At 40.2% G+C, this 23,854-nt stretch overlaps 3 protein-coding genes across 5 annotated transcripts; 1 reads left to right on the top strand and 2 right to left on the bottom strand.

Annotated features, from left to right (window-relative positions):
• Window positions 1-339: 339 nt before the first annotated feature.
• Window positions 340-2,729, bottom strand: LOC110042635 (cyclin-J-like). The gene is made up of 4 exons (XM_089284255.1): window positions 2,450-2,729; window positions 1,516-1,800; window positions 1,002-1,161; window positions 340-479 (listed from the first exon to the last, which is right to left on the bottom strand). The coding sequence occupies exons 1-4, from the start codon at window positions 2,727-2,729 to the stop codon at window positions 419-421; spliced, it is 786 nt and encodes a 261-aa protein (XP_089140381.1). The 3' UTR covers window positions 340-418.
• Window positions 2,730-3,719: 990 nt separating this feature from the next.
• LOC149117674 (major vault protein-like) lies at window positions 3,720-6,947 on the top strand. 2 transcript variants are annotated; one of them, XM_089284321.1, is made up of 5 exons: window positions 3,720-4,220; window positions 4,372-4,462; window positions 4,918-5,167; window positions 5,663-5,747; window positions 6,881-6,947. In XM_089284321.1, the coding sequence occupies exons 3-5, from the start codon at window positions 5,085-5,087 to the stop codon at window positions 6,935-6,937; spliced, it is 225 nt and encodes a 74-aa protein (XP_089140447.1). In that variant the 5' UTR covers window positions 3,720-4,220; window positions 4,372-4,462; window positions 4,918-5,084; the 3' UTR covers window positions 6,938-6,947. The 2 variants fall into 2 exon arrangements, with proteins under 2 accessions (XP_089140447.1, XP_089140439.1); XM_089284313.1 differs by having other exon boundaries at window positions 3,803-4,220; window positions 5,074-5,167; window positions 5,663-6,947.
• A 3,442-nt stretch (window positions 6,948-10,389) lies between these two features.
• LOC110042625 (uncharacterized) lies at window positions 10,390-22,203 on the bottom strand. Of its 2 annotated transcripts, none has more exons than XM_089284054.1 (6): window positions 22,082-22,203; window positions 15,557-16,517; window positions 14,263-14,833; window positions 13,433-13,632; window positions 12,496-12,846; window positions 10,390-11,710 (listed from the first exon to the last, which is right to left on the bottom strand). In XM_089284054.1, exons 2-6 carry the CDS (start codon window positions 16,510-16,512, stop codon window positions 11,284-11,286), a joined length of 2,505 nt encoding a protein of 834 aa, XP_089140180.1. In that variant the 5' UTR covers window positions 16,513-16,517; window positions 22,082-22,203; the 3' UTR covers window positions 10,390-11,283. The 2 variants fall into 2 exon arrangements, with proteins under 2 accessions (XP_089140180.1, XP_020603651.2); XM_020747992.2 differs by lacking the exon at window positions 22,082-22,203 and adding an exon at window positions 21,537-21,667.
• Window positions 22,204-23,854: the final 1,651 nt, after the last annotated feature.

The raw sequence follows: 23,854 nt of genomic DNA, 5'->3' as shown, positions 1-23,854 counted from the left end.
CAACACACTGAAAACAAGATTAACCATTACTGGCCGAAAATGCCGAGTACAACAAATTGAGGATAAGTGGCTCAATGGCTGTGATAGAGCTGTTGTCGTAACGTGGAACAGATGTGCCATGGCTACATTTCAGTTAATATCAACTTACAGTTGCCTCAGAGAGGGTAATATCGGTTCTTAGTTAACCGGTGCAAGTCATTGAAGACTACATTTCGTATGAATCAGTAATTTTCAGTAAAATTGAAAATTAATTGATCACACTGTAGAGGATGCTGGGTTTTGGTGCTAAAATTAATTGTTCACTAGTTGACATTCAAATTTCACACCAGGAGCTGTGTATGTATATCAGTCCATCTTATAATGTGCATTATCATCCATTCCTATTGTTATTCTTTCCAGTTATTCTCATAAAGGCATTTCACCCTTTGGCATTTATTGCTTTCTGCTGTGACATGGCTTTCTCATCCGCATCATGTGCTCTAAAAAAATGTTAATAAAAAAAAATGCTCTTAGCTAACATAATGACTTTTACGTCCAGCTAATTCTCAGGAAGGTGAATTCCTCGTTACTGCATAATTCATTTAAAGTTGGCATTGGAAGTTGGCTGGTAAAAGGAAAACATTTTTGATGCTGTATCCAATTCTCATTACCTTACTGCTTGATAATGTATGGCTAATATAAGGAGAAACTGAGTGCTAATCACCCAATGACACTTTTAGTGACAAGATAATTAAATACATAGGTTTATTTCACGTCCCCTTGGGGCTTTTCAGTGAAATATATAACAAGATAAAAGGATATGGAGTAACAGTACACAATAAAATTAATTCTATGTAACTAAAAAAATTAAAATTCAGAAATTAAGATCAAATAGAAGTTTTTAAAATAATCATGTTTAAACATACAACAGATAAGATGTTGGAGGCAATTCTTACTAAGTCCAGTTAGTTTCTTCCAACATGAAGTTGTCTCATATTATAAGATATAAAATCCTCTCCTACCTTAACATGATGTTCACACAAGGTGCAATCTGTTCCCATGTGTATGATGTTATCTTGATTAGAAGGGGTGTCCAGGATGGGCAAAGATGAAGGCGCAGCCTTGATGCTGCGACCGCTGCTGATGTTATTACTGAAGGAGGAAACCCCAGGAAAGAATGATCTAAATGGGAGAAGAGCAGAAATGGTTAACTTACACAATAGTATGTGTACCCTATATATGTTAGTTTATTTTATTAGTAACTTCCAAGCATTTTGTCATGTTGCCTGACTAACAATTCTCTGGTATCTATTTAAATACACGTGGGTGTACAGAGGCACTGTGAGAGCAAAGTGTCTGGACTAAGAACCTTTAGGTCCAGCTAGGAGGGTATGGTTTTATTGCTAGTCACATTCGCTGAGTGGTCACTGCTTTTAAGCTTCAGATAGAAACTGGGCGTGGTAGTTGCAACACATTGGATGAGGTCATCCTACTATGTTTCTGTATAAACTGGTATTGTATGTTTTCATATCTCACCTTGTAAAGCAATCTCCAGGAAATAATGAACATATTTCCTGGTATAAGCCATTGGTTTAGTACAGTCATCAAGACTCCTTCCTGATTGGCAGTCCTGCACTGAAATTGCATGTATCAGATAATACTCCATGAAGTGTACAGGTGTAGGCAAGTCTAAATTCCAGGAGAAAAAGTTGAGTAGAAGGAGTTCCATTTGATGGAATTCTGCTGTACTGAACAGATTATGGACATAGCCATTCAATATTGATATGGTAGGAATTTTTTCTTCGTTTTCTTCAAACTTGGCTGAAACAAAAGATAAAAGTATTGTCAGAGCTTTGAATCAAACATTTTCCCCTACCTTTCTGTTACTGAAAGAATTTAAGGTAAAAGAGGAAAAACTGTGAAATGATCTTATGTTCAGATGGTGCTTTCCTTGAAATGTAAGCAGCACTTAGCATATCGAGCCTCGGGAAAATTAAACTGAAGGTTTAGTTCCAACCATGACACATTTTGATACCTTTAATTTCTTTAAGAAAGCGAAGTGTTAATTACGATTTCCAGTCTGGAAAACAATTTTAAATCCCTTATGAAATCCCTTTGGGGCACCAAGGCTAACAAGGAAATATCTGATCCTCTTGTGACCTCTTGTATGTAAACGAAATAAAGATAAAACGGGAACAATTTATTAGGCCAATCTAGCTAAAAAGATGAAACAATCAAAAGCCCAAAGGCATTGAATTGGTTTACTTATCAATTCCCTTATTTCTTTATTTTTAATTCGACACACAGAGACCGGGACTGGAAAATCAAGGAAATCATGCCTAAATTTGAGCCTAAAGAAGAGCAAGTTAATCTCAGTGTCATCTTACGGTCCTGTTTTTTTATTATGTGTACTGTAGGCTGATGAGATCTTTAACTTCCAATGGCTATAACATTAATTAGTTTAGCTTACCTGCCAGCAGCAAACACGTTAATGCGACGAGATAAAGTTGGCGTTCGTCGATATCAAACTTGTCCATAAAAAAGTCCATGTAATAAACAGCTAAATGAAGCACTCCATGTGAGCTTTTAATCTTCTCAGAGAAGACAGCGAGCCAGTCCACGAGAAAACGCCTGAGCTTCAACTGAGGCGAGGACGAAGTGAAAGGTGGCAATCTCGTTTCCTTTTCACGAAGAACGTCGTGGATTTCTAGTGCGAGTTGCGATTTCCACCACTCATTTTCCACCATCATCCTTTCGGAAATGCTTCAAAGAAGGCTGTAAGCGAAACTTGATCCCTATCTTTTACGTTAAAGGCTCTACTGAAACCCCGAACATTTCGTCAAAAACGCGAGGGCAAGCTTCGAGTTCGAGCTTGATGGACAGTGATGCAACGCGCGAGATTTGACTTTCCCGGGAAATGTACAAATACCAAATTTGGAAGAAAGGCGCCCAAGAAGTACTGGTGACGAAAAGCTCCAAATTAGGAGCGACCCAGAATGCCCTGGGTATATAAAGAAGTGCGACAGAAGCTAGCACACGTATTTGATCCACAGTTACCTTTTCACGCTGGAAGTTCTCAATAAGATGACCAAGGTGCATCTTATCAAGTATAGCTGACAAAACGTCATTACTTATTCCCGCCATTTTGTTGTCCTCAACACCGGGGAAGAGAAGGAACTGGGACCCATCTAAAAACTGGTTTAACCATTGGTTTAACCAGTTAGTGAGAGGGAATAAAGCCAGGGTACTAGAGCTTGGTATGGGAAATGAGGTAGGCATAAAGACGAAACCACATAAAGATTAAACCACATAGCGAAGATGCCAGACAACACAACACAACATTACATCATGACAAGAGCACAAGACATAACTTAACAACCTCAATACGTCACGATAGAACCACACCACATAATGAAGTTATTACACCACATCATGATAAAACACATCACGTGAGGACTACATTACAGGACATAATGAAGAAACCACACAACATAATGAAGTAACTACAACACATAATGAAGAAACCACACCAAATAATTATAAGCAACCACATAAGAAAGTTATGGCTTTCCATACTAATTAATCAACCTTTCAACTTTACTGAATCAAATAAGACTAGAAGGAAATATCACCAATTTGTAGACAAAGCTACATCTGACCAAATGCAATATTAAATTATAAAAAAATGTTAAATATATGTTTTGTTTTGTTGCTGTGTAGGATATAAATCTGGAGTCAGGGCTCTCCCATGTCTTGGACCAAATGAAGGCCTTCGGTTAATGGTTATTATGGATCAAGTTTGTCATTTGTAATCTGTGTTAATCTTCTTGATCCTTAACCATCCTTGTTCCTTTATTGGTTATTATGATCTCTTTGGTGTTTTTCTATCTTAGTAAACTATTACTTTCAGGTTCCTTCAATCTAAAGGTAATTGTGAACTCGGCCAAAATAACACATTGAAATGTTGTGACTGAGCTCCTTAAGACTAATAGAGAAACTAACAGGGCACTAAGGCATCAAGATAGCTATGTACATGACAATTGTGATGATAGTGTTATGTCATTAGGTGAATATGTTACAAATTTATTGTCACTAATTATGGTTATTTACATCTATCTTACTTTCAGGGGAGGATTTAGAAGGTGGCATACTGAAATAATGTATTCTAGAAGCAGATGAAACTCTGGTCCTGTCAGCAGTGGATCATAATTTTGATGACAGCTCTATAAAGAGTAAACTATGTAAACCTTGGAAGCCACTGCTTATTGGTTTTAAAGAATATTATATTAATATTGATTTTATGTTCTCTTGGTTGCACATCAAGTCATCATTACTTTAGTAATTCTTTATTTAAAACACTCATGCAATAGTATCAATTCCCTCTTGCTGCAGAGAAGTGTCATCGTTCCCCTGGTGATCGCTGGATGATCTTTGGACCAGTTGAGTACATTCCACCAATAGAAGTCACTCTTAAATCAAGAAGGTTTGACTTACTGTCTTCCTGTGAATAGCTTAGTATATGTAGGATGGAAAGATGTTTTCTCTTTCTTTTTCTTTCTTTTTTTTTTTTTTTTTTTCATTTTTGTTTTTCAGTTACATTTAATGTTTGTATTCGTTAAAGTTAAGGTAGCATATTAAAAGATGTTTCTTACTATGGCTGTTAAGAAGAATTAATTTTTTCTCAGATTTTTGATGTAGTTAAGCCTCAAGTGCTAAAATCTCTTTTGCTAACTAATATAAGTTTAAAGGAAGTGTTGTGTCTTGCATTGTTAACAAGGCTTAAGAAAATCACGTATAGCTCTGCCATGTTTGAAATGTTCAATTAAAAAGTGTCTACATAATCATAAATGGTACAACTTTCAAACTCACTGATGATGTTTAAAAAAACATATTAAGTTTGGCACATGACTGTACATTGCAATATTATTAAATTTTCAGGAGAGCAATACCCCTTTGTGAAAATGATGGAATTTATGTCAGGGACACTCAAAGTGGTGATGTGAGAATCTAAAACTATGTCGATCATTAAGAATGTCCTTCACCATAACTTTGTAGATCACCAACAGATATTGTTGCCATGTTCTTTGTTTTAAGTATGAGCAGTGATGGGGCCACAGTCTTATCTACTGAGGGATTATGAGGAACTGTGGGAAAAGGAGCTAACTGATGATGTGGAAAATATTCTTAAGTGAGTCTTGATTGTTTATTGTAGCTGTATTACTTGTCTTTTGTAATGCTGCCTGATTTATTGACTGACTGACTGACTGACTGACTGACTGACTGACTGACCAATTGCATGATATTTGACTTATAACTGACTGACTGACCAATTGCCTGATATTTGACTAACTGACTGACTGACTTCCTGCCTAATTAACTGACTGGCTGACCCACTGACTGCTTGATTGACTAACTGACTGACTGACTGACTAACGGATTGCCTGATTGACTGATGACGTACTATCTGTGTGTCTGACTTACTGACTGACTGACTGACTGACAGAAATCTCAGACAGACAGACGAACAGAACTGAACTGAAACTTAATTTAATCTTGGAATTCCATCAAGAGAATTGTTTTCATTAAAGCGAAGTAAAAATTATATTTTAGTAGTAAATATACATAGGTACTGTAAGCTATATAAATCTCACTGGTATCTGGAATCTTCATTTGTTGTGTTTAGGAATGGTGGAGGAATTGGCAGTGGAGACATACGAAAAATGGCATACTTTGAGTCATCGATTGATCCTTCAGTCACAAGAGAACAGGTGTCTAATAAAATGGGGTCTCTGTAAAGTGCGGACCGGATGGCAGCGGATGGCGGATGGCGGATAGCAAAATGCGGATGATAAAATGCGGATGATAAAATGCGGATGATAAAATGTAGATGATAAAATGCGAATGAAAAAACGCGGATGATAAAACGCGGATGACAAAATGCGAATGATAATATCGGGACGAGGGGAAATAAGTTTACGATGTTTTCTTACATTCTGAGTTGTAAAATTAGGCCCAGAGAATTCATAGATCGAAACATTTTTTACGCCCATTATGAAAAAAGTGAAATTAAAAAAAAAAGCACGAAAAGACTTTGATCAAGGAACAGTAATTATTCAGACTCTGTCTTTTACCACATCGAAGGACTTCGGCTAATAACCTCTCAGAAAATTTCCTCTGCCGAAAACCAGCATTTTCAAAATAAGTGAAACACTTCTACGGTCACAGATCGGCTATATACCCACCGTACCCTAGTCGACAAGTTTGCTGGGCACGCAGAGTGTTCGCATGTGCAAAAGACTGTGCACAACACGTGTGCAAAGGTGTCTGTCGCAAGTGGACTGCACAAGGGACACAAGGCACACAAGGGTCGATTGAACTTCGGCCTTATCTTTATTTCTCGAAATCTTTGCTAACCATTTCCTTGAAGGTGTGCTTGTCTAGTGAAAGCGCCGGTTCATCTTCAGATTGGCAGGATAAGTTGAATTTTATTATATCGAAAGTGTTCTATTGTATGTTTACGCATTTTTCCATCCGCATTTTTCTATCCGCCATCCGCCATCCGCCGCCATCCGGTCCTCACTTTACAGAGACCCAATAAAATGAGCCTCTTTGACATACCATGAGGCAACCATGTATGAACCTGTGCAAACATGTAAAACAAACTCGTGGCACTCAACCCAATGTTGTTCAGTGAAATTTGTATGACTATGATGAGCATATTCCTTAAACAATGTACACTAATGTGTTAATTTCCCTCAGGTAAATAACTGCTGCGACAATTGAAAGGCCACAGGCAAGAACGTCCCCTAGATTTTTTGGCCATTTTGAAAGTGCTCAAAAATTTGAGCATTTCACTTTTACATATTACACATATTATTTTGTTTTATGTTAAATGCATTAGGGCCGAGATAAGACAAGAGTGATTGTGTACCGTTGCCCCGGAAACGATGTCAAATAACCCTGCCAAATATGAAGTACTAAATAAATTAAAAAATACTTGTGTTCAATCCTGGACATAAGTGCTTGCTGGATCAACCAGCCAACAAAGCGGTTGAGCTTCTGAAGCTTTCGGGATCGTTAACCTTCGAGGAATTCACTTCAGAATTGGTTCAAAGGTTCGATTCGGGCAAGGCGAAGGAAGATTACAGGTATAAATTGCAGTTACGGGCCAGGTATTAAAGGTCGAATGAGGATTTCGAAGCATTCGCCGATAATTTGATGGAGCTAGTGGAAAATGCTTACCCAGAGGCAGCTTATTCGTTCAAGGTGGAACTGGCAAGAGATCAGTTTATTCAAGCAGTGGCAATCAGCGATGACTTACGAGAAAAGGTTTTCATGAGTGAACCGGCGGCGCTTGTGGAGATTGTTCGTGTTGTTCGTCGGTTAGAATGCGCGCGTAAAGCTTATCAGGCTGTGCCTTCTGTGAAAAAGTCAAAGTTGGTGAATGTGGTGAGCGTTTCAGCGAATGGTTACAAAATTTCGACTGAGATTCGTGAGTTTAAGGAGATCGTTCTAGGCCTATGAATGTTTCTGCCTCTAATTCATATATGAGACATTCGAAGGCCTCAAGTTAGGCATAGCTTATAACCTTTCTACCATTGTGCCGTGATGGGGTATTATAAAGACAGTGTGAGAAAGATTCAATTGATCTTTTCTTAACTGTCGATTTGTAAAGATTTTAGTGAACAACGTAATTGACTGATTTAACGCTGCTAACAACTCAACATTTGCTCCAACAATTGAAGAGAAACTATTTGGTATCATATCTGGCCCATGCGAAAAAGAAATATTAAAGAAATTTAATTTAATCCTATTTATGAAATACTACATATACACCAGTAAGATGCATAACCAAGCTATTCACCTTTCTGTCTTTGTTAATAAAGTCTTATTTAAGTACAGAATAGAAAGCTTTAGTCATTAGCTACGAAAAAATGCCCCTCGCAAAAGTGCAAACCCTTACATGAAGTTAGTTTAGTTATACATAAGAGAAATGTTAACGATAGTACTGTTGAAACCAATGTAAAGTAGGTTGGGCGATATATGTGATAGTTGTCGTAATCACTAGTAGTGCAGGAAGCCACCAAAGTACTTTATATTCTCAAAAAATATATATATCTATAAAAATAAAGACAGAATGATACATGCCGGTCGTTAATCGATAGGCGCACCACTGAAAGGCTTTCAAAACAACTGTTTTAATGTCTTGGCGTGCAGACGAAGTAATACAGAATCGTCTGAACTAGGCCTGAAGTCAGCATGAAAATATTCCTTATTGCACGTTACACGAATAAGTAAACAACAAAAACACTAAGGCTAAACACTGACATGCTAATGTAACAACATAAGCACACAATAAGGCGGCGTTGTTTGGGGTTCTAAGTGTAAGGGATGATATTAGCCCCTGATCCTTTCAAGCCGTAAGCTCTGTTCTCGCTAGCCTCGCTGCAGGAGACACGAATTCCCTTCTCGCAATATCCATTTATTTAGTTGTTCTCGTTTCTTTACGAAACAAATCTTTTAGTTTTGTTTGTTGATCTTTCCCTCAGAGGAAAACGACGTCTTTTCAGTTCAGACCTGCCTAGTAAAAATTGACTAAGCAAATCGAACTATTTTCACTGAAAACGTGATCACATTTTTTCAACTCATGAGAAATTGTAACCTACGATCAGGCGTTCGGTTTGTTTCAGCGCGGAGCGGGTTGCGGCATTCCATGGCGGCGTTTAGACCCCGTCCACAATTATCCGTTTTTATTTGAAAACGCAACTTTTTCTTTATGGATACGGCTTCTGTCCACACGTATCCGACGAAAACGATCACTGAAAACGGAACTTTTGGAAAACGCTCTACAGAGTGGAACTTTTTGAAAACGCTGTTCTCGCGTTTACGTGTGGACGGACGCAAACGGAACTTTTCGAAAACGCTGACCTCACACTGTCAGTATAATAGCAAATGCGCATGCGTCAAGCATGCGCAGTCGGGTCGATGCGAAAACGTTACGTGTGGACGCGAAAAAAAAGTTGCCTTTTCCAACGAATACGGATACGTATGGATGGGGCCTCAGGCATTATATTGCCTTCTGTCCTTCGCCGCTCGTTGGCGCTTTTTTTCTTCATAAATAACCTGACGAACGCTTGAGCACATTAAATCGAATTTGATTTTATTTAAGGCCACGAAGAAGGCATGAAGTGTGACTTGTTTCGTACCAAGTGCGTTCGGTGTTGCAAATGCCGACCGCATTTCGAATAAGCCGGCATATGTTAGTTGACAGCCTAAGGGTAGCAGGCACTAATGTCCAGAAATGAACGCAAGTATTGTTTACAGAGTAATTCATGTCTGATTGGGGTTGAATTTTTTTTCTTTATTTTTTGGTGTTTTAATGGAATTTCATCAATTAGGACACTATGATACCTCTTTTGAGGAAGATGAATCTCATTAAGGTGCAATACTAAACATATCTCGTAGCGGGAGCCAGTGTTACGCAGAACAACTTGATTTTTACGCAGCAATGTTGCGCGAAAAATTGAAAACCGTGTAGCATGATACCGGGGCAGATTTGTTCGCGCAACATTTGGCTCGACCACATGTTGCAAATTTTTGATTTGCGTTCAAAATCTCGCAACCCAAGGTGAAGAATATTTAAAAAATGGACACGTGTAACATGATTGCCTCTTAACACCCTCTTAATGTTGCGCGAAAAATCGATCGTCGTTGCAAGTTATCTCGTTAGGGGAGGGGTTGGGGAGCAACACGACCTCTACTGTAGGCCTTATTTATGATAACCGCCGTGATTGTTTTTAAATTATAATGCAAATCAGGCACGTGATTTCTGAGGGGGCAAACAAGCTAAAATTTCACCTGGTTTCTTATTATGTCTGATAATTGTTTTTCATATCCACGCTTTCGTTTCAGTATTGGGGTGATATTCCAAGTTTTACAGAATTTCGGCGCTTTTATAAAAAAGAAAACGGTTCGCGTAGTTAATAAGTCAAGTTATCGAGAAACTTTTTCAAACTTAAATTAATAATAAAATCATTATTCCATAACTTGGCTCCCAAATGTGATTTTGGTACAGATACTTGACCATGTAGGCGAGCCGATTTTCGGGAAAATGGGAACCATTTGAATGTTTGCCCCCTGGCGGACAACGTGGCTAATTTGCATTATAATACGAAAACCATCATGGCGGCTATCGTTAATATGGGCTGTTGGAGTCCTGCATTTTTCAGCCTCGTTAGCACCGGCGCAAAGGTTCATGATAACGAGTTTGTTGTCAAGTGACGTACTCTTGCTGACACTAGGCGCTTCAAAATAATGGAAAGTTTAGATATCTAAAATGGAGATAGTGGGACTCAAGTTAAGTCTTTACACTATTGGGACTGGGTTTATAAAATTTCCACCAGCAATGACTGAGATCACACGCTCTTTATTAATTATCACGCACAAAAGCTAACAGGTAAAGTTCACCCAGAACAACCAAAAATCGGCTGAGGACTTAAATTAATGTAGGTTGCTAAAAATATTCTTAAGTATAACGAGATTTGTTTAAAATCTTTACTAACTATTGTACAACTGCAAGCAAGCCATCTTACTGTAACCCAAATTTTTCTATTACCTAAAGTACTCATATACAACTTTGCAATGAAGGTAAACACGCAAGCAAATAATAGGCATGAACCGACCGACCTGCAAGCTATATCAAGCTACATCGGCCATTTAAAACAAACAGGAACAAGGCAAGGAATGTAGCTCTTTCCTGGTCATAAAAGCTACGAATAACGTTTGTTGTTACACTTAGCGTACGCATAAAAAGCCATCCAAGCATAAAATTATTGATCAAGATTGTTGTGCTATTTCAAAACTTTTGAAATGTGTCGGAAATCCGTTCTAATTGTTTTACAAGCAAACCATTCTACTTATTGATCATTTAACCAAAATCGTGCTCATACATAATTCCTGTATAAAAAGGGTCGGGGAAATGCAGTTAAACACTCATACAAATAAAAGACATGAACTTGAAACTGTATCAAGTTATATTGGCCATCGAATCTTAATTAATTAAGACAAATTAATTAGTTAATTAACTACGAATTAATTAATTTAATTAATTAATTGCTTAAGTAATTAAAAACAGAAAACCATAACGTAAAAATGCATGTTGAGCTCTTAATAAACTTGTTAAGTTAAAACTCTCAAAATGGGGTTATAAAATTCAGTTGTATTTTGTTCTGAGTGCAAATATAATACTCTACCGTACACAATGTCTTGCTGACAAAATAAACACACCGGGCTCACAAGTGTCTTTCACACATCAATATTATCATTCTCGCTGTTTCGTCTTAGGACACCTCGGTCATCCTTCAGAAATTCAGCAGCATTAGCTTCGACGCATGCTCGGAAACCCTCACGGTGATAAGCGGAGAACATCAATGGAGTGAAGAATTGATTGGCCGTGGAGGTGTTGGGGAACTTGTTACACAGCGCCACCGACAAGCAACTCAGCCAGGATTTTTTGTTGCAACACGCACAGCAGCAGAAGGTCAATTTATCGACGTCCTCTTCCGTCAGATACGGACTATCTCCCCAGTCACGTGGCTCCAAATTAAAACCAAATTCCTCCCAGGTTTTGACTTCGCTTTCTTCACCTTTTCGTGGATCTCTTGGTCTAATGAATAGAATTTCACCTTCTCCAACTTTGCCAGCATCATCTTGGTAGTATTCAACTCTAAATCTAGTAAAAAGAAGACATTTCTTTTACTCAATATGAAGACGACCGTGTAGTGTGATCGTTCGGATGGGGTAGTCTTGAGAACCACTGTTGTTGGTGACTGACTGACGTTTCGACAACTGAGTGGAAGTCATCATCAGAGTCAAGTCGACAGAGTAAAGTCAAACTCAGAGTCTTGACTCTGATGATGACTTTCGCATAGATTGTGGAAACGTCAGTGACTGTCACCAACAACAGTCCTTCTCAGTACTACCCTCTCCCGGACGATCACAAAGCGCTATCGTCTGTTACTCACGGGTTCAAACCCTTTACTGTACCTATGTGAAGAGTTCAAAACTACCATCGAGTGTAAAACAACGGTGGAGTCCCGTTATGACGAACTTGCGGCAGCGTTTCCCAGGGCGTGGACCCGTTTCAATGTATACCACTGTTTTTTTGCCCTGGATATCTCGAATCCCCGCTCATTTGGTGGTCGCTAGGATGTGCGCGTTATTGGGACCACACTGTTAATACTTCGAAACCGGACGGTACTCTTCTACGAAAAATTCCAGGGAGTGCCTCTGCAAGCTCCTCGTCCCAGGACGTAAAACATTCCTAACGAAAAGAACTCTTTAGCATGGTAAGTGTACAATGGGTGGGTTCCTAAGAGAATCGTTAGGGCACAATTGAGTGTCTTGCATGAAAACACCCCAAGTAGACCCCTTATATAACGCGACATTTTTGCACTAGCCAACGCGTCTACTACCAAAGGAAGGAAATGAAAACTCAAAAAATTTTCAAATACAAACTTGTAATGTCGTGGTTTTCTTTCATTTGGTTTTTGCGGTTTCACAAAATTCTCCAACAGGTCTGAAATGACGTCCCGACCACCCTCGCCAAGAAACGAACAGTTCAGCTTGGTACGAGCGAGCATCAATGCTTTCAGAAGAACTTCTCCATAGGACTTCTCATCAGTATAACCACTGCCATCGACTACAATAATCTTCTTGAGTTTTTTCTTTAACAATGGCAAAATCCCTAGATTTTCCACGTGGCCTCCATCGCTGAGTAGCATCACAGGGGGTGGGACGGGGCCGATGTTCTCCATGGAAAGGGCTTCTCTCACGAAATTCACAAACGACACATGCACGATAAACCACCTTGGAAAACAGCAAAATATATCAGGAACGACAATCGTTCAGACAAAGGGTTTCTTCAACCTGCACATGACCTCCTAGCTTTGGCGACCCTTTGTTTTACAGTGTAACTGGAATCCGACGGATTTACACTATTCTTTTGTTTTAAAGATTTATTGATGCAACATATGTTGGATTTTCTAAACCGTATTACGCCACAATTGAAAACAAATGAACGCTATCATAACTGGTCGTGGGCCATCTTCACAACGACCTACTAACACTTGGCGTTATCCTTTTTTAACAGTGAACCATGGAAAAGTAAGGATAAAACAGTATGAGCGAGGTTAATGCCTAGATGGTTTCACCCAAAAAAGCGGACATATTGATGTCTAGTGTCCCGTGATTCGAAAGGGTACACTGACTTGCCCTGGAGGTTGACGAAACAGACCAAAGCTAACGTACTTCCTGATTTGGAAATGCTTCAATCTACAGTAGCTAACTTAAAGTTGACCTCGAAACAATAATATAGAAGTTGGTGCAATAGGACTTCTGTATCATTTCAGAGAGATGTCGACGTAAAAATCAGATTTGTGGGTTACATCCTTACCCAGCTATCTTCTGCCACCACTTTGGGTTTTCAGTTCCCGTGTCGGCGAAACTTCCAATCAAAGCCAAAATAAGATGAATTACAAAGAATGTAATTACTCCAGCTTCAATTGACGTTGCTCCATTGCCTCCACGATAGTAAATGGCTGGTACAACGATTAATGGAAGACCACGGAGAATATTTATGAGAAGTGGGACCACCTGTTGTAAACAAAAAGCACGGTATAGGAATGCATGGAGCTTTAATTGGTAATTAAACCTAGCTAGTCGCCTTGCGATTTCTCCTTCGAGAAACCGCTCTGACTTGGAGGGTGTTACGTGCAGCATATTATATCCTTGCCAAGAGAGAATCTAACTAAGAGACTGAATCCCCAAAAAGGGCCATATCAGTTCCAAATGTCATCCCTCTCTGGTTATTTTTAGACTCATGGTGTGTTGTCTCTTGGGGTGACATGCCATTTCATGTCAAGTTATGTCATGTAATATCAATCTCATGTGAAGTTATGTCATGTAATGTCCACCCCATACCAAGTTATATGATGTAAATAATAATAGAATGGAATTTAACAGTGCCCATCCACGAGGTGGCTCTTCTTATACTGCTTCCAGATCGAATTAAAATTTTGAAGAGTTGGTTTTTGTGGAGGGAGGAAAGCCGGGGAACCCAGAGAAAAAACCCCCTGAACAAGGACGAGAACCAACACAAACTCGAACCCGGGCCACAGCGGTGGGAGACGAGCGCTCTCATCACTGAGCCATCCCTTCTCCCCGATGAAGTAATGTCATATCATGTGAAATTATGGTGTTTCAAGGGCTAAACAAGTTACTTACCTTCATGAAACAAGACTCAGCTTTTATTGCCTTGAAGTTGCTGATCATTGTGATTCCCATTTCAAATCCAAGAATCGTGTGGAGGCGGATCATTTTGAGAGAGGAGTCATAACCTGAAATTGCCGCTGCAGAGGTGGCCATGGCGTCTGATAATTCGACATCTCGAGGTTCCAGTTTGCCTTTAAATTGCTCGAAAGACGATGGGTCGCAATCCAACCGCTCGATTTTGGTAGGTGACATTGTCAGCGGAGCAGAATCTCTATCCGAATTCTCGTTTTTCTTCCAGTCGTGGACGGTCACGTTTGAAATGTACTCGGGCTCCATGCCCCTTAGATCTCCCAAGTTTAAGGCTCTCTTCTCTACTGGCCTAGTTCCTTCGATGGTGGGGTCATTAGCCCGCGGATCGTGATCTCCAAGGATGGCCGCCTGTTGCTCTGTGTATTGTCTAGACTTCCGTCTACTGCTTTTCTTTAGACATGTCCACAAAGGGCAGAAGACTTCTTGGAACCTTTCCAGCCATCCCCTTGTGACCTGGCTTTCCTTTGAGTAAAATGCCTTTCGAAGTCTCCACCTGCAAATCAATCGGGTTAAGAGAAACCCAAATGAGTAAAAAAAAAAAACCGTCGACATTTAGTCGCACTGCAACATCCATCAACCTCCACCTGCTCGATGCTAACTGCTGCAGTAAATATTTTTGAAAGGCATACATCGTCTTACTTTCAGTTGGCATACATTCCTGTGGTCCTCTAAGAATGATAAATGGATTGTATTCACTTTCAAGTTAAGCTTAGCTCTTGGTCACAATTCCTTGTTTTCTAGTCTTTTTTTACTCCAGAAATGAGCTGCATTACTTTCAAAAAGCTACAGCAATTCAGCTTCAGCTCAGTGCTGTACTTAGAAAAATTCAAATCCCCATCATTTCTCAATACTGCCGACTGGACCTTGTCCAAATTCAGGACAAGTGTAGATCTTTCTTCGTTCGTCAGTAAGCTTATATGGGACCAGCACTGGAAGAAAGACTAGGCATATTTCCCCTCCCGCCCCCCTCCCCCCTCCGGCCCACAACATGGAATCCTACTTCATCTCAGGCTGTACTTCAGGCCCCAGAATGTTTTTCGGGTCATAATAACAATTCCTTAACACTCATTTGCACTTCTGGCTAGAAGAACTTGCTTCCTGGGTAGAGTACTGAGGGACTAGCCATTAAACGTTTGCCCATTGCGTCACACTTTTAACAGTGAACAGTAAATCTGTGTGGATGTACGAAGACATTGAACAACAATTAATTTCTTACCTGTTGTAGACATGGATGAGTCTCTTGCGTGATGCGTCCAAATAGGGTACAAACCACAAAATAAACCCAGAGGCAAAGAGCAACCGATTAAATAGCTCAACAGAAAACACAATGCCTACTATCTTAGCTTCGTACACCTTCCAGTAGATGATATAAGAATAAAGATATATTATAAGACCGCAGGATGTTTTGTTGCGCAAGAGAGGAAGAAAGAACCACAGGACAACGCCAATCACCACAATAACCAACCGACTCCACAGGGGGATTTCAATAAAGAAACTATGTATTGCAAACGGGAAGAAAGTAAACGAAAACAACAGAAAGCAAATTGCCGAGAGAAAACTAAAATATTGAGAGAATTTCTGAGACAACCTGCGCGATAGAATGTAAAATATGCCAAACAGCACGCCCAGGATGGAAAATAGGAGAATCTTGGCGGAAGCCTTGGTTCCTTGACGAGAAAGACAATGTTGGCGGATTTCTTGAGGCGTGGCGTTCTGGTCACTCTGATGAATCCCGATCGCTGTAGCATTATCACAATCCTCCTGGTCTCGAAGGTACTTTCCGAACATGTAATCGATGATGAAGGCAACAGGAAATGCGTAAGACCCATAAATGACATTCGGCAAAATGAAGGTGACGATGAGCACCAGGAAAAACAGTACTATCGTATCTCGGATTCCTATCAGTGGCTTCTCCCAGTCACATAAATACCCTGCTTTTCGTCGCATGTGGTCGAAGAACTCCTCATGCCATTCTTCAACGTCGTCCTCTTTCTTCTCTTTTCGGTATTTCCAATCCAGAAAGGAAGTGCCCGTGTAACCACCCCCTGACACGCAGCTTACATAATCTACTTTTGCTTTCTCCTGGAGCAGTCTGCGCAGGACTCCAGAGCACAGCGCCGCTGACCGAATGCCGCCGCCCGAAAAAGCCAAACCAGTTTCTTTAGTACTCATGGTACCTAAAAGAAAACAACAACAAAAAAACAATAGTGGTCACAATTATCTCAAAATTTCCAGGCGAGGTCAGTCCTTTGCTTGATGTATTGCCGAATATATACCGACAAGAGACCATGATCACCTCATTTTCTCTTGATACAGAGTGTTTTAGCAACCTATCTAGAATTGAGTACTCCCGAAAAATTCGAGCAGGGTTGTGCGGTATGCTTCTCGAAACCCTTACCTATGTCACAACAATCAAATGATTTTCCGTACCCTATTTCATACTCAAAATGCTTGTCCTAAGAAAAAAATAATCACAAAAAGTTACGTCTGCTAAAAATCACAACCAATTCCAGACTGCAGCCGGTTAAAGAAAGTGTACAAAACCGTACCCAATTTAATTTCAGACTCGGAAGGGGGCAAAAACAACACCTTATACATATGGCGCCTACACATAACTATATTGTGTGGTGTGCGTCAGGGACCCCCCCCCCCCTCCCCGTAATCTTTTACATTACGCTGATTCAGGAACTAAGTTATTCTCAACGCATTAAAATTAGCTACAAGACTTTACGAGTCACTCAACCGTCAAAACCATCTCACATTTTATCATGCTGTTGTCAAATATTGCTATGGATTAAGTAAACTTTTCATTTTCTTCGGCAAACACATATCAACAACAGCTAACGCAGCCCAATAATAATAATAACTATATTTAAGTTTAATAGTAACTTTATTTAAGTAAGCCCAAACAAGCGGGGTTAACTGACATTTTAGTCATAAAGGACACCTGTCGAAATGACGTTCTTCAAAATACAGCTGTCAAAAGCCGGTCAAAGACGTCATTACACAATCAACAGACAAATTTAACACTTATGTACACTCAAGTGATTAGCAACATAGACTGTAGAGTGGTGTGTCCCTAAGTGCTTCTAGGACTGTAATAATAACATTACAGCGGTTATCAATCACACGCGACCTTCAGCGCAAAGTTTTTCAGTGGTCCACTCGTAAAAATTTTCATTTTACTTTCGGTATGTACGGCTAGCTCACTAAATACACTGGCATTAAATATTCCTTGAAACCTATAAATGAAGACGTTTGTCGGGTTTTTCAACGGCCATTAGCGTGCATGAATGACCCCGAGATCATGCAAACTACACGCGAGCGAACAATTCAAATTATTCCTGCACGTATTTTTCTTCGGGGTACGGACTGAACATTACTAAACCTATAAAAATTTTAACTTATTACCTTACAAAATTATGAGGTTTATAAGAAATTTAAGTCTTGTTCAGTTCGTAGCCCCAGGACAAATACCAACATCGTTCCCAGGGTCTCTCATCTTACCGCCCCCGGGAGCTATCCTCGTTCGCTCCAGGGGGCGGTAAGATGAGAGACCCTAGGAACGAGGTTGGACAAATACGTGCAGAAATAATTTGGTCGCGTGTAGATATGCTTGATCTCGGGGTCATTCATGCATGCGAAATGGCCGTTGAGAACCCGATCCGCCGTTTTCAGTTATGAATTTCAAGGAATATTTAATGCACGTGTGTTTGGTGAGCCAGCCGTGCACACTAAAACTAAAATGGCAATTTTTACGAGTGGACCGCTTACCGTCGGTAAGGCCCGTTCCAAACGCCGCTCCATTCTGCGCCGAACCTAACTGATGAGTTAAATACGGCAGAAGAGCGGCGTTTGAATCAGTTAACTGTTTGGTTCGGCAGGTTAAGTTTGGTGCGGCAAACAACATTAAATTCGGCAGAGTCTGTCGCACTGTGCGACGTTGGAGCGGCAGCTGATTCATACGGCGTTCTCCTCATGTGTCGAACCTAATGCATAAATTACTGTAATTTATTTTTCATATAACGGGACTCGTTATTGGCTCAAAATTGAGTGTCGTGACCAGTCATGCATGAAGCTCAAAGTCGTCGCTAAAAATAAAGACAACAAAATACCAGTATGCCTTCGATTTATGAGGAACGGGACTGTATAAGCGAGTTTCTTTAGCGCAAATTCATTTTTTTGCTTTTTCTTCGTGATATTAACCCAGCTTATTAGATTTCCCTTTAACAAGTCGATTTGACCGGGAGAAAACCTGTCTAAATATAAACACTGAACCTTGAGTTTGAATTTGCGTCCCTAAATATTGCTACAACAGCATGATAACGGCGAAATGTTAGTCACAGCTTTTCTATTTGGACAGAGTTCGTGAATTCAGAATGCATATTTTCTCGTCGAAAATTGTTACCACCGGCTTCCCGAATTAAGTTCGACGCAAGTACGCCGTCTGAACCAGCCGTCGCTCCAAAGTCGCTCTAAAGTCGAACTTAATCAAGTTTGGTTCGGCACATGAGTAGAGCGGCGTTTGGACCGGGCGTAAGGGGCGGAGATGATTGACGTCCACCAAAACTTAGGTTTTGTCTGGATGCTTTTGCGCTTAAGGTCGCGTGTGATTGACTAACCGCAGTAATTTAATTCTTGAAAATTTATTTTTACATATATTTTTTTAATAACTATTATAATTATTCGATGTTCCGAGATGTTCCGGAATGTTCCATGTTCCTGGTTTTATCGACGGCCCCGCATATAACACATGTATACATTCAATATGTGCAGCTTTATCTTAGGGCCTGTTTTCATGGAGGGAGGGTGCCCCGGCTAACCGGGCTACCAGGCTGGAAGGGTTGACACACATAGCCCGCCTTTACATGCAACTCACCTAACCGGGACAGTGAGTGGGCTGTACCTTCATAGGGCTGCGTGGGCTATCTTTTGAGCGGCCGCTAAGCACAACAAACAAAATGGCCGACCAAAGAAACTTTATTTGACATCATATTTCAGCGTCGTGCACGGGCACGGGCCTGTTCTCTGCCTGAGACTCATCTATTACATTGATTTCTTCAGGCTGACTGTCATTCTGTTCGGCAGATAACACTGGCAAATGGTAATTACAAAAATATTCACCTCGCGCCGCCATGTTTTCGCGGTTTATCTCACCTCGGCGAGCCAGGATAGCCCGACACGAAACGTTTACATGGTAAAAAGCTATCCCGCCTAGCCGGGTGCCCCGGGCAAGTAGACAGGGTGCCCCGGGTAGGCGGGATACCCTGTCTAGCATGTAAATGTTTCAATGCGTTTTCTAAAGAAACGTATGAGAAGTCAGCCCTCCCAAGGTAGCTAATAGAGTTACACCTAATACCAAAAATGCTGGGTAGTCAGAACAACAATGCTGAACAACTGAGTAGTCAATGAATGAGTTGCCAGTAATCGGATACCCGTGTTTGCGCGAAGAACTCTGGGATCGTCAGGGGGCAAACATTGCTGGTCGCTAGAAGGAAATGTATGGCGAAAAGTTGTTTCGAGGTACAAGAAAACGATTTTTGAGAGAGATCAACGCTTTTTCGTCGTCGTTTTTATCGCAAATGGATTTGGGCAATGTTGATATGTGGAATATGTAAGTTTTTCTTTGAATAACCGTGAAATATGTGACAAAATCTACCGATAAACTCCGTTGCTTGCGTGAAGTTTATTTTGAAATCTACATCGCGTAATGGTCTGAAAATATTACAAAATTAATTAGGTGTAAATCGAGAGGAAATAACCCCGTAAAGCCTTTTAAGTTGTGTACAGGCTACTTTTGGCTTATTTGAAAGCTTAGTCGTACAAATAATACTGGAAATGAGCCCGGTGGCGATTATTGTACTGTCTGGGGTTGATTTAATGACAAATGAGTCCGCGCGACTCATGCTGTGTGGCTACTAGTGTTGCTCAAAGCCTTTGTTTTGCTTTTACAAGCACGTATTTCAGTGATTTTCCTTTTCTATAACAGATCAAGGGTAGCTCCCTTAATATATCTCTGAGTATTTGTATTTGAAAGTGCCATTTGTGCGTGATTATGCTTTCCAAAGTTTGGTATTGACGGTTGAGTGAAATTGCCCGACACAAAGGGCAGTAGTTCCTTCTGCAATTTTCGATTTCTGTTTTAGAGCTTCTTTTCTGTCTTAGTATTTAACTTCTCGGAGGGTCTTTTCTACCATTTGCTCCGGGTAGCCTCTCGAGATCAGGCGTGTATTGAAATTTGAATATTCTCTTGAATGTATTTCACAATAAACCTCACGCAAGCAAAAGGGAGTTTATCGGTAAATTTTATCACTTATTTCACGGTTATTCAAACAAAAACTTACATTTTCCATGTATCAACATTGCCAAAATCCATTTGCGATAAAACAAAGGCGAAAAAGCGTTGATCTCTCCCCAAACCAATGTTTTTGGGCGTCGAAACAGCTTTTCGCCATACATTTCCTTCTAGCGATTTGCAATGTTTGCCCCCTGACGATCCCAGAGTTCTTTTCGCAAACACGGGTATCCGATTACTGGCAACTCATTTATTCGTGACATCCATACACGTAATTCCCGCGAAAATCGTCTCGGTTGATTGCATACGCGCCATAGGGCTGTCAATCAAAAGGTAAACTTTTACTTCCGGCGAAAACGTAAAACCGCCATTTCTCCGTCAATATTTAGATTATTCCTCGACCACTACTTTGACCCAAAACTCCAAATTTGAAGAAAATTACCGACCCGAAGGTAAACTGTAACCTGAACTACGTATTTTCTCTCAGCTCAGTGTCGATCGAGTAAAATTTACAGGGTTATAATTACTTGCGTAGCAGCTCGTGCATGGAAGCCGACTTCAAGCTAAGTAGCTACGTGACGATAATTTGAGTTGTTTATCGGGGCTTCGTAAATTGCCGTTAACTGGAAGAAAATCTTTTAAATTATAGTTTACCAAGTTAGACAAACACCCAAGAGGTAAACATAAATGAAAAGGAACAAGGATGGCTTAGCATTACGAAGATACAGCGGGATTACAAAATGAGCGACTTGAAAAGTTTAGGCGGCTAAATTTCTCAAAATGCACGAACCGTGTCGTAGCTCCTTAGTTCAAAGCCTTAAAGTTTTGCATAGCTTGTAACCGGCCTTCCTTTGAATACAATGTAAACTACTGATAAAGTAAGACTTAATCATATACTTACCAGTCTATACTCAAAAGAGGCACTACAGAAAGGCTTTCAATACAACTCCAGTAACTGTTTGCAAGCAGACGAACTAAATAATCATCTGTACGTGAGCCGGAAGTCAATCCAAAAATATTCCTCATTCCAAACTACATGAAAAGTCAAGGACAGAGAGAGCTAATACGTGACAGACGTAACAATGTGCGCGAACAAATTTGAACTTCCCATTACGTGTCATTGTCGATAGTGCCACCCCTTCTTACCAGAGATTCCATCATTTCATCTGACATCTTTGACCCTTTCACTACCAAGATATAAAAGCTATTCTCTTAACTGAGAACCATGCATTTTTTTGTTGGCTATTCCTAGAAATTTGGTGTTATATCAAGAGAATATCCGTATGTTGATAACTTCTGTAATTCTCATTACCGGTCTGTCCGGTCAAGCATAAAGCATAAGAATATAAATATCGTGTTTTCTTATGCTAATTATTTTATGCTAATGCCACGGCCCCCATAACTAGCGGATAAACTTCTTATAAGTAGGCTTATGGTTATGCTTACGTCTAATTGAAGAGCGGGCTTTACACACCGATTGCTCCTGAGAGTTAAGGTGGCTGAACACAGTTTTTGATACCTAGGTTTCATTCACCTTTTTCTCTAAAAGCCTTGATCCCTCGGTCGTCAAAAATGGCAGCAAGCAAGTTAACAACACAAACGTTGGTTTTTTTATGGTTAAGCTGACGTATGTACCGTTGCCATGGTAACACGAATAAAAATAAACAGGCCTTTAAAATCGGTTTTGTTTATTTGTAGAAAATCTAGTCACTAGATTTTCTTTATAATTTGCATGCACCAAGCTTGTAACGATTCTCACAAGTTAAGACCATTTTGCTGATAATTTAACAGAGAGATCTTTAATTATCCCTTGTTGAAGGTTTACTGGAATATCTAGAGTTTCCTTTGTGAAAGTTCAATTATTTTCAATACTCCAGTTACTTATTTCCTAAAGTATTTTCGTGCCAATTTTCGTGAAATTCTAATGAGTGGTTCTCGAGAAATAGGCGTATTTCCGAGAGTGCAAATTTTCATTCCATCGCAATTTTTTTGACTTACTACGCATGCGTTGCATTTAACTGGGTTCTTTCGGTAACAAAGAAAAAGATGAGAATTGCTGAGTTGTTTGCATCTTTACTTTTTCTAACATATATTTATGATAAAAGACTAAAGCCATCAATATACTGCGTTCAGTTATAGAGAAAAATAGCACAGATAGTGCGGGTGTTGAGTAAATAAAATGATCGCTCTATTGACGGCATGTTTGTTTTATGCAATCCTTGTGCGCACGCTGAATTGCATCAGCAAAAGCGCGCGCGAAAACTGTGTTCGGCCACCTTAAAGGGTTAAGTGGAGGGATTCCGATCAAGTACGTTTTTTCTCTTCACTCGAGCACCGGCTGGAGGCATAACTATCTCAGTGCATACCATTGTACATCTACCCTAATTCGTACAATATTTTTCACCCCCTAATCTCTTTCAACAAAATTCAACCAGATTCTCTCCCTCTCCCCTCCCCCTTCAATTCACGAAATGTGGCTGAATTCGTTTTCATGTGTCGAGCCAGGTGAACCTACGGCACGCTAAGGAAGCTAAAAGGCTCACCAGGACCTCAGCCCTGATTTCTTCCTTCCCGGGTACGGTGCACTGTAGCTAGTCTCCTTCGCAGCCGTTCTTTGGGATACCACGCAACGCGTGACGTTCCAAATAACAGCTGCGAGGATACTACATGATAGCCAGCTGTGTACAGGACTCTTCTACATCGCTTTCTTAGTTTGCGTCACGCAAAAAGCGAAGAAAACAGGAGACGTCTGTACGCCCGCTCTTCCGCCAAGAACAATAGCACTAGTTCATCTGCGGATTAACCAAGCAAGCAGAGCCTTTCTGTCATATGCTTCTTAACGAGAAAAAGGCTCCGCACTAATCGCGTCAATTTCGTATTGAGTATATTCTGCGTGTTGCTAAGATACGCTCTCGGATCCAGGCGTACGGATAATCGTATGCTGGTAAATAGGAAATTCACCGTGACCGGTCGGTAAAGATACGAACGTATCCGTCTCAGATGTGAAAGACTTCGAACGAAGCAATAATGCGATACAGAGTATAGTCAAGCGTGTATAGTCAGTGGGCTCATTTTTGACCATCGGTTTCCCATAAAAATGGACGCTTGAACTAAAAAAAACAGTTTAACGAATGCAAACCGCAACGACTAGCCCAAGAGTTGGGGTAACGGCTAAACAGATTTGTGAACGGCCTCTCTCTCCGTTTTCAAGCTGAAGGA

Source organism: Orbicella faveolata, unplaced genomic scaffold (genome assembly GCF_042242905.1).
Source record: "Orbicella faveolata isolate gen_17 unplaced genomic scaffold, um_ofav_v1 contig_1, whole genome shotgun sequence".
Classification (NCBI taxonomy): domain Eukaryota; kingdom Metazoa; phylum Cnidaria; class Anthozoa; order Scleractinia; family Merulinidae; genus Orbicella; species Orbicella faveolata.
The sequence above is the reverse complement of the archived record's forward strand: the minus strand, read 5'-3'. Positions and strand labels throughout refer to the sequence as shown.